The sequence below is a fragment of the Rhodnius prolixus genome, unplaced genomic scaffold, assembly GCF_049639745.1.
Source record: "Rhodnius prolixus isolate KJV_2025 unplaced genomic scaffold, Rpr scaffold_10, whole genome shotgun sequence".
NCBI classification, from domain to species: Eukaryota; Metazoa; Arthropoda; class Insecta; order Hemiptera; family Reduviidae; genus Rhodnius; species Rhodnius prolixus.
This window is the reverse complement of record NW_027411615.1, coordinates 28,454,109-28,465,734: the sequence shown is the minus strand read 5'-3', so window position 1 is coordinate 28,465,734 and position 11,626 is coordinate 28,454,109. Positions and strand designations below refer to the sequence as shown.

The 11,626-nt window shown below is 32.6% G+C and overlaps 1 protein-coding gene across 1 annotated transcript; it reads left to right on the top strand.

The window, feature by feature from the left end:
- Positions 1-1,011: 1,011 nt before the first annotated feature.
- Positions 1,012-4,088, top strand: LOC141457140 (uncharacterized). Its single transcript, XM_074133699.1, has 2 exons — positions 1,012-1,196; positions 3,748-4,088. Exons 1-2 carry the CDS (start codon positions 1,040-1,042, stop codon positions 4,008-4,010), a joined length of 420 nt encoding a protein of 139 aa, XP_073989800.1. The 5' UTR covers positions 1,012-1,039; the 3' UTR covers positions 4,011-4,088.
- Positions 4,089-11,626: the final 7,538 nt, after the last annotated feature.

Sequence of the window (11,626 nt, the reverse complement as noted above, 5' to 3'; positions counted from 1 at the left end):
GTAAGCGCAGCCGCTCGATTGCAGCGCAAGTCAGTGAGAGGCCGTTTCCTCCTCTTCCAGACACAATCTGCACAGCGGTTCCGAGCTAATAAGCCCCACCTTGTGTAGATGTTTCCTGAACCTACCATGCCCTGTGAATAGGCCTGTGATCAGATTAATCTGATTCCTACCCAAACACACTCTTTGGAGCTTTTGGCTTACGCAGCCAAGGCATTATAGTCTTGCTGTGTTTAACCCCAGGACACATCACCCAGTTCTTCTCGTACTCCCTCCAAATCCAATCTTTAAGAGCCGCACGTGCCGAACCCTTGGTGATCTCCAGGACAGGCTCCGGGACTAATGAAAGGAGTGGTGGCTCCATTCGTGGCCAGCTGTCTCATTCCCCTTAATCCCCACATGATCCGGCCCATGACCAATTCCAGCCTAACTTTGTTGTGCCGAGCCAGTAGTTCTAGGGCCTTCCTGCATTCCCAAACCAGGGAAAAGGTCATTCTGAAGGAAACAATGGCCTTCAGCGCAGCCTAGCTGTCCGAAAAGATGCAGCTCTCCCCAAGATCCATCCGCAGGTTTTTCTCAGTACATATGAAGGCTCGATACAGCCGGTGATCAAATAAAACCCAGGCTTTCACTGAAAAACATCTTTTAAAAATTTTGCAAACTGTTCATGCTGACTTTTTGCGGTGAATATAAAACATGTTCCCTATCTGAGAGAGAAGGGTAAATTTTGATATTTAGTTACGTATCTAAGAAATTTTTTTCTAAATCGCAGATTCTTTAAACCAATTTTATTACCTTTTAAGAAAGCTTGGTAATAAATAAACCAATCTATTATCACATTATTTTTTATTGCTAATTTCAGGACATAAAAGTGAAATATTATTTAATGTATAACAGAAACTTATTACGTACATATTTTTTTTTAATTAGTAACTATTATTATTTTAGAATAATTATTAGTATTATTCATAAATAACCTTGGACCATTTCAAATATAAACTGAAGTAATCTCAAGATTTATCAGACAAGCCAATCAGAGAAGATGGCCAGTCCTTTCTTAGTGTTCCTTTTAGGGATTTCTTTGCAGGTTGTGACATGTATGAGCAGGGAGATTTTCTACAAAATTGTCCCTGTGGATGAGAGCGAAATAGCTGAAGCTCTTAACGAACTTGAACCTGATTACAACTGGAGAAATAATGGTTTGTATAAAACCTTAATTTTAGGTAATTTTTTTTTTTTTTTAATAAAATTTCTATTCATATTTAAAAGCGTCATAGCAGCTTAAGTTGTTATGATATTATGTTACTTTCCTTGCTTTCTAAATATGCGTGCTTGTCAAACAATATTTGCAAAGGGGTCTGTTGAAAATAAAATAATAAGTAAAGTAATCGCCTATTTTTTCAGGCGGGGCTTAACGTCCAACTACCAATTAGGTGTCGTGGACGGAGGCGTCTAGCTAACATACTTTACTATTTCTCATTTTTAAACATTAAATAAAATCCAAGGCCTAAGACCGGGAATCGAACCCAGTACCACAATACATATTAGCTTCGCAGGTCTCGCCTCTAACCGCTCGGCTACCGTGGCGCCTAATAAAATAATAATAATTAATAAGTTCCACAAATAGTCTGTTAGAACATAAATAGAAGTGAACATATTATTCTCAATAACTTAGTTTGTCTTATCCTTTGTTTTGAACGCCCTAGGTTTTTTTCATTAGACAATTTAGTCTTCAGACTAAATGAGAGATCATTTATCATATGATTAACAAATATTTTTGCCGTTGCCATGAACTAGAAGAGTAGAGAATCCCTAGCATTAAGACTAGCCCGGTCTAATTTATCGCTGAATAAAGACTAATAGAATAGAAAAATTCTGTATTTCGTGTAATTTTAACAAATTACAGGTGTTCTGTGCTAATAATATTTAAATAATTTTTGAAATTAATGATAACTTTACTAAAAAGTTAAAGAAAATACATAAACTCAAGTAAATTTTCAGCTTACATTATAACCAAAATACCAGTACTGATTCCAATTTCAGAAAGATAAAATAATAATAAATAGAACATAATAATATTATTAAAACAGATACCAAAATAGTAATAATAAGAAATAACGAAATTTGGTTTTCTAACTTCAAGAAACACGCACAAATAATTTAAATAAACGAAAAACTTTTCTTTTATTAAACATTATTCAATTTAAATTAATTCTTATTTCATTACTTTTTGCTTTTAATTATTTATTTTAATTATTTTGTTATTTTTTAAATGTTTTTATATATTTTAATTATTATTTATTTATGAAACTAGATCGACTTCAAGAGAACAAAAACATAGTCTGATGTAGAGGTACTATTCATTGAAAATAAATGATCTTTTTTTAGGGCTTAAATGGTGAAATAATATAACCTTTCTCGACGGTGAAGAGAATCAATTATTAACAATTTTTTGTAAACATTCATTTCATTTTTATTGTTCATTACTTGAGCTAAATAATGGTTCCTGATTGGATCATAAATAGGACAAGATATGTTCCATATTTTCTGGTTTATTCAAGTTACATAAAGAACAGACGGAGTCTGTATTTATTGTTTGATGAGATCTAACTCCTTTGACAATTGGATAACCAAGTTGATACATTCTGCCCGAAGTTAACCTTGCTATTTCAATTCTTTATATGATGAGTGTTTAGTCAATAACATAGTTTTTAAATACAGTGTATTGACTTCATACAATCAGAATCAGGTAGATGTATGTGCAGAGTGATTGACAATGTCTATTAATTTACTAGTGACAGCGCAATAATTATTTTGGGTTATCGAATCTTACCGAATCCGGCTAATGTAAAGAATGGTTACCCGGAGGTGTGACCTGATTATTTTTAGGGCATGCGCAGTACAGCACACTTACCGTTGAGTTTTTAAACTACTTCCCGCCAATGTACTGTATATAATTTGTTTGAATTTCTTACTTCTTATGTTTCGCGCGCATGCGCAGTACACTTACTGCATAGCAACTGCTTCCTTTTTAATGTATTATCAGTTCCCGCGAGTGCCCTGTTTGTGACTTGAGGTGCTTTTTTTTTTTTGTAACTTTATGAGCATGAGCGTTTTAAATTTGCAGTTTTTTTTAAAAATTAAAGCATGAATGTAGTGTGAGTGAGGATGGAGTAATGAATGTTTTAAAATTTTGTATGGATGTTGGTTTGGATTTTCTGGAGGGAGTCCGCCAAGTATACCCTCCTCAGGAAAAGGACTCCACAGAATAAGGTAAGTTTATTTTGTGTTGTTCTTTGTAATTATTGTAATGAATCTTGTGACTCAAATTAAAAAATTGAGGGTGATTAGGTAGGTTAGGAGGGTGGTGTGGGGGGCGAAGCCCTCCATTAAGAAATAAATCAGGTGGTGTGGGGGCAAAGCCCCCACATAAAGGGGGGTTTAAATAAAATTATCAATCTTAAATAAATAATTCGAAGTGATTCTGATTCGCTGTTACCATATAACCCGCTAGATTTAAGTGTAAATATAAAATAAAGAAATAGTTTTATATTTATATTTGAATATGGCGGGTTATATAGTAACAGCGAATCAGAATCACTTCGAATTAGGCCACACCTCCGGGTAACTATTCTTTACATTTACCATCGAATCATTTAGTTTATGCAGAATGTTCAGTGAGTAATTAACTTCGAAAGATCTCGTACATTTTTGTTTTTCAAAATTAATTTGATTTTAAATTATTTTCAGAGAAAAAAACAGCAATGAAAACTTACTCACCAAAACATGAAGTCACCGCCACCGCGAAGAAAGTTGCTGATGAACAGAGCGATGCAGAAGAAGAAGAATTTTTGATTTCTTTATATAATTTCATAAAGAGTACTTTAGAAAATCGTGAAATTGATAAAAATAGAATTCGGAGATCGCCAAAATTTTTGAAGAAGAAATTGCTGCCATTAAAACTGCTAAAAGTACCACTGGTCGCTGGGGTAGCCCTTAAAAAGATACTTTAAATTTCATTTTATTTTATTATTAAAATTTAAAGTTAATCAGATGTAATAAAAATAAATTTTGCATTTAACGAATTATGACACTGAATGGTCTTATATATTTTTTTAAATTTCCTATTGTTATCTTAGTTTTTGGTTTTTTGTTTTTAAGTTCGCCATTAGTGCATTCATTTAATATTTATTTCTTACCATTTTTAAATTGAAATGTTTCTCAAAAATTGAGATGTTTTTGAGGGAATTCTGTGGGGAAAGGTCTGGCTGAAAAAAAAATGACTGACAAATTTAGTTACATGATTTCTCTCTCAATAGATCTGAGCAAGTAAGTTCCCACATTGCACAGGATTAAGTTTTGAAACCATGTGCCCAATTATTCAGCATTTGTTTGCTTGGTATTGGCCAGAAACCCAACGTAAGTTTACATTAGCACCTGATAGAGTACCATTTCCATTCCTGTTTCTTTGAGTAATTAGAAACTGTTCAGGAGCTTCTCTATTTCTTTTATTTATAAGTCCTTCTCATTTACTATTAAGTTTAATGCCTATGACCAAAATGTACAAAGGACTAAGCAATAAATGCGTTTCCTCAGTCTAAAGTTGTTCAATAGAACGCCTACGTTCATCTGATTGGACGTCCTTTCTTGTTAGAATAAAAACGTAGAAAATCTAGTGAAATTTTGAGCTTTTTTAGCCCACTTCATCCATACTCCAGCTTCTTGATGTACATAACACTCGTACTTTGATGGCTACCATTTCAAGAGCTTTTGGAATGCTATAGAAGAAGGGTTCATATTTTGCGACCTTTCAATCTTAGCTTAGACTCATAGCAGGATGACAATCTCATAGCAGGTTGTGCTATATCTTCCAAACTGAATTTTGTCATTATATTCTCCAAGAATTTTCTTTTTCTCTTTATTCTCTCCCTGTCGAAGATATTCTATAATATTCAAGAAAGGATAATGAGCCGTTATGTTAAGAAAAGACAGTCCAATCTTTTTGTTATTATTTGCTTCAGATATATTTTGTATTGAATGAGACTGCTAAAATAATATTAAAGAAAGTAGCCTAAAGGCTTTATTCAATAGATTAAAAATAGCCTAATTAAGGTAAAATAAAATGGTTGCTGCTTTAATAAGAAAATGATAGAACTATTTTTATTATATCGTCCCGTCTGGTAGCTACAGTTATAAAAGCTTTGTACTTAAAGAACAAGTAAAGGCCATACGCTTTATTCAAGCGATAAAATTTTAAAATAGAAGATACTTTTATTGAGGAATCAGTTACAATTGAACGTAAAGGCTAATTTACATTCAATCTTTCAATTGGTTGTGAACTATAGGTCTACGGCAGTAAAGGTATCCAGCAAAAAGTACGCATCTATGAATGGTTGGTCACTTACCGCTTTTTCATTTTCTAGCAAACTTGATCTGTCCTAATCAGGGCACTCATAGAGCGTGAATATTCTGTATGAATTACATCGGATGTAGAGTGGTGACAAAGTTTCTAAAAACTCAAAAATGGGAGAGAAGTTCTAATTAATACAGGAGATAGCGGAAACTGTTATTTCTTTATCTACTTACTTAATTCGGATTTCCCATCTTTGGGCTTCTGTCAGGCAACCTCCCGTTTCGTAAAATTTCTATTCTATCCTCTTTTCGCCAACTTTGCACGTCAATTTCTTCGTCAAAAAGATTCAATTGTTTTATTTCCTGTGTTCAACTCACTGGAGACAACCAACAATGTCCAGGCAACTCTTTTGTTTATAGTTTCAGTCGTTTCGACGTTCATTGGTCATTCTCAATGTTTTATTACAAGTATTTATTTCTCTTTCATCACTATATTATAATGCTTTGTCGCTGATTCTAATCAAATGTTTAATAATAATTGAAGAGCTTGGTGCAAAAAGGAGTTATCTACATTTTTTTCAGAGAATGTGTTTAGTGGCACCCCCCTATTGAATGTTAATTCTACATCTTTTGGTGCATAAAGAGTCTTTATGCAGACTCGTTTATTATTACTTATTCTCTAACCTAGGTTAGATTTGGAGCAAAAATGAGTTTTCTACAGCGGGGATAACTTTCTTTTGCTCCAAACAGAAAAGATGACGCCATCAATCAAACAAAAAATCCACAGTGACGAAACGACGCTTAAAGTCCTGCGGATTCTTCTGGAACAGCTGCAAACCGTCCTTGCAACACTTCACACGATTTCGTTTTTGGTCAAGCGTGAGCAATCGCGGCACCCATCTTGCGGATAGCTTTGTCATGTCCAAATGTTGATGCAAAATATTATGTACCCGTTCATTCGAGATGCCCACAGCACTAGCAATCTCACGCACCTTCACTCTTCTGTCATCCATCACCATATCATGGATTTTATCAATGATTTCTGGAGTAGTAACCTCAACAGGGCGTCCAGAACGTTCAGCGTCACTTGTGCTCATATGGCCACTCCGAAAATTTTGAAACCACTTATAAACTGTTCTAATCGAAGGTGCAGAGTCACCATAATGTTTATCAAGCTTCTCTTTAGTCTCCTGAGGCGTTTTGCCTTTCATAAAGTAGTGTTTAATCAACACACGAAATTCTTTTTCGTCCATTTTTTGAAAATCACTCGACTTCCTCGATTCAAACGAATGCCAAACACAAAGAAATAGACCGATCTGGCTGAAACTTGGTGTGTGTTCTTCCAAGAGATGCTACTAACTAAACATAACCTCGATACGCGCCAGTAGTGCTATCTCTATGACTTTGCACGGACTTTTCAAACGACCCTTGTATGCAGGAACATTGCATCGATGTCTTTTCAAGCTACAATATCCGCAATACCAAACCCTACCCTCAATAAAATTATTGTTGAATTTATAAAGTAAAACTTATGCAGAGTCGGTATTCTCCGAGCTTGTCTGATTCCGTGGAATGTTGATTATGATCATGTAAAGTATAAAGTTACTCTCGTTATGAGGACTCCATAAAACTTCACAATAAAGGTAAGCTCAATGCATTCACTTAGATTTATTACTGGAAATTAGGAAAATAAATTTATGTTAATTTTCACAGTCGCCTGGAGCTGAAGTTACTTTGATAAAAATAATTATTATTCGATTGACCTTTTTTTGTGAGAATTAAGGTAAAAATTCATTCGCCAATAAGTTTTCATAAACATGAAATTTTATTTAATAAACAAGTTAAGAGAAGAATAATTGTTTTTGCTTTTTTTTTTGCGAAATAATGCAAGACAGTCATGTGCATATTTAGGATATCCATTTTCATCAAGAAGATAACAGGCACCACAGTACGATTCCTGCAAAATTAACATTGAAAATTAATCATCGACTAATTATCGATTTAAGGATTATTGGGTGAACGTTTAACCAAAATTCATTAAAAAATTTAATATGAACTAAATTATATACTCAATTTTGCTGTCAAAAACAAATTATGCAAATATTTTCTTAAAAATGTCAATTTAAAGGTACGTATTTAGTTTAATACCTGAACTACTTCATTATCAGACTTCTTGCTAATTGAATTAATTCCTTAGTCAACCGTGCTAGTTTAGACAATGTCAATCCAGCCGGGTCAATCGATCTTTTTCTTCTGGTACTATCAAAATCGTAGCTAACAACTTCTTCTACTGGATTACCATTGGTGGTTATTAATTCTATGAAGTAAAAAAATATTAGCATAGGATCTTATACAGTAATTAGAGCTAACTGCGTTTGAATTAAGAAGGAAGAGGTGGATTAGACTAAAATTACTAATCTTACACCCTTTTGGCACACACATCGCCTTAGGGGATCGCAGAAGTAGTTGGAATTATGGGGATCTGCATGGGTTTAGGGAGGAACCCACAGGCGGGCTCATTATCACAAACATTCATATTTACAAATTGGACAATGTATAATACGCTTAATATTTTTTCTTTTCTTTTTTTTTAACCTTAAATGTTGCTATAATTTGTTTGTAGCCTCAATGGATCTGATTTTGTAACTACTTTCTAACAAATCTAGCTAAGCATCGTTCTTGAAATTCACCAAAAACTAATCCTCTCATGGAGTTGCATTAAAATAATTTTAGTGGCCAAAAAAGAACGTTCAGGAAATGTTTGGAATTTTAGTGGCGACTGCAATAGAACTCTTTTTTTGTCATCACTTCTTTAGGCAATTTTGTACAATTCAAACAATTCCATGTTTTATACAATTTAAACTTAACATGGTTTCACAATTGTATTAAAATGTTTTGTTTTTGCCCAATTAACAGAGCAGAACTATTTTGTTTGATTGAAAAACGATAATTTCAGTTTAATAACTGAAATCAGTTTCAGCCTTATCAGGCTTAAAGTTAAACAAATAGGAACAGAAAGAAAAAGAATACATTGGTCATTTGTAAACTGTGGTTTTTCAATATTTGAACAGAAAACGATTAGTATTTGGAATTATCAGAATAAGCTTAATATAATTTAGCCAGGAGCAGATAACAGAAAAATAGTTGCATTTTTTGTATCAATGTAATTAGTGTTCGTCAGTGAGAACAGAAAAACTGAACCGTATTCTGACTTGATTTGATTTGGTAGAAACGCTATAGACAAAAATGTAGCTTAGATAGATTGCTTTGCCGTTCCACTTACACAAATAGGAGTCTTTTAAGCATTAATTAACAACACAAACCTAGTGCCTCAGCCATTTCTTCCAGCAATTGTAAATGATTTAAGATTTTTGTAGAGGTTTCTTCAGGTTTTTCGCAATAACTTGGAAAAATTGGCAATAAAATGGCCAAAACAAATACATAATAGAATGGAGACATTTTTAACTTTTTAAAAAGTTACTACTAACCGCACACAATGCAATTTATATAGTATGTAGCACCAAGTTTTTATAATTACTTGGCTGAATTTAATTGAGGTCTGCCCCCTCTACATTAGGGCGGTAAAGGTAAATGTTGTTCATAAATGTAGTAATTACAGAGAGCCATAAAATGGGTATTTTAATTCAAATGAATTTTGAGTTTTTATTTTTCTAACATTTATAAACTGTAATAAATATTTGTTATTGTAAACAGTATTAAATTTACACCTACAAAAGCAAATATCAATTACAAATGTCATAAATTACATAGGACATTTAAAATGTAACTTTTATGTCCACACTTCATTCAGACTTGATTGAAAAAATGTTTACACATTGGAAGTGTTAGATTTAATCACCAGAATGCATCACTAAACTCAATCTTTAAGTGTCTTGAGCTATCCAGTCATGTAAAGTAATTTAATGTTAAATAATATACGTAATTAACTTAAAATTTAGACAATTTTTTATTGCAAGAAATAGTTACTAATTTAGAATAGTGCAAGCATCTGCTGAAATGCGTTCAAAAATTTATAATCTATCCACTTTTTGCTGTAGTTGATATTAAATAAGTGTAAATTTATCTGGAATGAAATTTGTAAAAGTTTTTACCTTATTATACGGTATATTGTATCCAGTAATTGGATATTGTAATTGGATCTTTAGTCCTAGTCAAAAAAATAAATAACTAAGAGATTTGGTGGTATTTTACAGTGCTGCAATTTCTTAACAATGGTACGCAGCTCACAGTCAGTTCTGAAAGGGATGTCGCAGAAAGATCTAAGGGTCTTTGTTTTTGCCAATTTGTCAGCCTTTCGATCCCTTGTATGCTTTCTGAACCTGTCATCCAATTAGGACGAAGGTTCGATGGATCGTCCAGTTTCTTCAGCAATTTTGACTTGGCACAGGCCGTCATTTCCATCTTGAATTGAATGTTAGAAAAAAATAGGTATTCTATTGCCTATTCATTGAATTCCATAAAAAGTATTTAAAGATTGAACGTCGAATATAATCAGCCAGAATAACTGATTTAAATATTTAGAATTCTAATTGGTCAGTCTCATTTTCAAATAACTTTAACTAATATTTGATTATTGCTCACAATTTCAATTTTTAATTATTTTCCAGTTTCATTCTAACTCTAAATAATTAATCATTTGAAAGAAAATTGTGACTTTTAATTAATCCCAGCGTACCTTTCCAATTTCCGCACATAGTAAAAGCAGACATTTGACAAGCAAAGTCAGCAAGTAAAACTGTATTATGATATTAAAATTTGCATGACGTAAAAATAAAATGAAAAGAATTTTAACAGAGAGAAATAAATGAAGGTACACATGTGTTTATGGACAGTTTGAATATGGTTGTTGCAATGTTTGATCTATTTGCAATATTTGGCCAATCAAACTCAAAATAAACTGCATCAAAGTGTACGATTTTAACCAAGAAATCCTATCAAAGGTTACTTATTCACAAATTTATCGGGATTCAAAATGTTCATATTAACTTAAAAATAAAAATAAAACTTCGGACTCAATATTGCCTGCCAAATGTTCGTTCATTAATTTCCTCATTTAAATTTAATTAAAGAGGACAATCGTTTAGTTCCATTAGCTCTAGTTGAGAGCACTTGATAACACATTAGCTCACACCATACAGAGCACATAATTTTTTTCATAAATAGATTTGTAATTGAGAGTAATTCAGTTGCTTAAAATTTTTGGCAATCAAAAATTGCATTTGGAGAACTATTTGAACCCTTGGACAAACGAAATATAATTAAAGTCTCCTGCTATCTATTTTCAAGGACTAAATTATCACTTAAAGTAGTGAAATTATAGAAAAGTCACTTTAAAGCAGGATGCTAATTAATCTGGCGTTTTTCAAATTCAATCACAAAAAATAAAACAATAAAAATACTTGTTTTTATTGAAACTCGTCCTGGGCAAGACGTTAAACTGCATCCTGAGGAAATTTTCCTTATAAACAAAACCTAGCAAGAAAATCCTGCTGGAAAGGAGAAAAAGCAATCAGATATCGAAGTGATTTACTAAAGTAGCTCGAGTAAGAAGAAAAATTTAAAGTAGGTGTCCAAAGGATTCTCCGAGAGGACAATATTGAAAATGAAAATGAACAAGTTGATGATACTTGACAGAATATTAAGATAGCACTGAAGAAGAATTGCTTGGAGTTGATATACAATTATCGTAGTAAGAAAAAGTCTTTGGAGTGTTTTTTAAATACAAAATCTGCGATGAAATGTTTGATTATCACAGAACAGCTAAATGAGTAAAAACTAAAGTAATATCGGCAAGAAATAGTAAAAATGCTGTATTCTTTGGTAAGAAAAGTAATAATGTCGCTTTAGAATATTTACAACTCTCATAAATATAGATTTAAACTGTAGCACAATTATTGACCATTGAATCGCTTCAGCAACGATAATATGGAGGCTCATAGACGGATAATATGGCTAAATTACAAATTATTAGTCCAACTACTGCTGGGATTTCATTCTGAACTTAGAGAAAAGAGAATCTGTACCAACTGAACTAATGTTTATCTTTGGCGAACATTCTCTAGTTAGAAGGTTAACTTTATATTGTCGAAGTAGCTGTTAAAAGTAAGTACTATTCTACTGCAGTCAAGTAACCAATTCTATTTTATCTTCTAAGGGATAGAACAATATTCTACTTTTAATCTTCTCCTGGAAAGTCTATTTTTTGCTGACTTATGTTCTTTAAACTTTTACTTCAACAATAATGAGTTTTGTAATA

What these genes read in the sequence shown, in the direction of transcription:
- LOC141457140 (XM_074133699.1), top strand. Translation starts at nt 1,040, where the DNA reads ATGGCCAGTCCTTTCTTAGTGTTCCTTTTAGGGATTTCTTTGCAGGTT. An exon ending in TTACAACTGGAGAAATAATG is followed by an intron (nt 1,197 to 3,747) that starts GTTTGTATAAAA and finishes AATTATTTTCAG; the next exon opens with AGAAAAAAACAGCAATGAAA.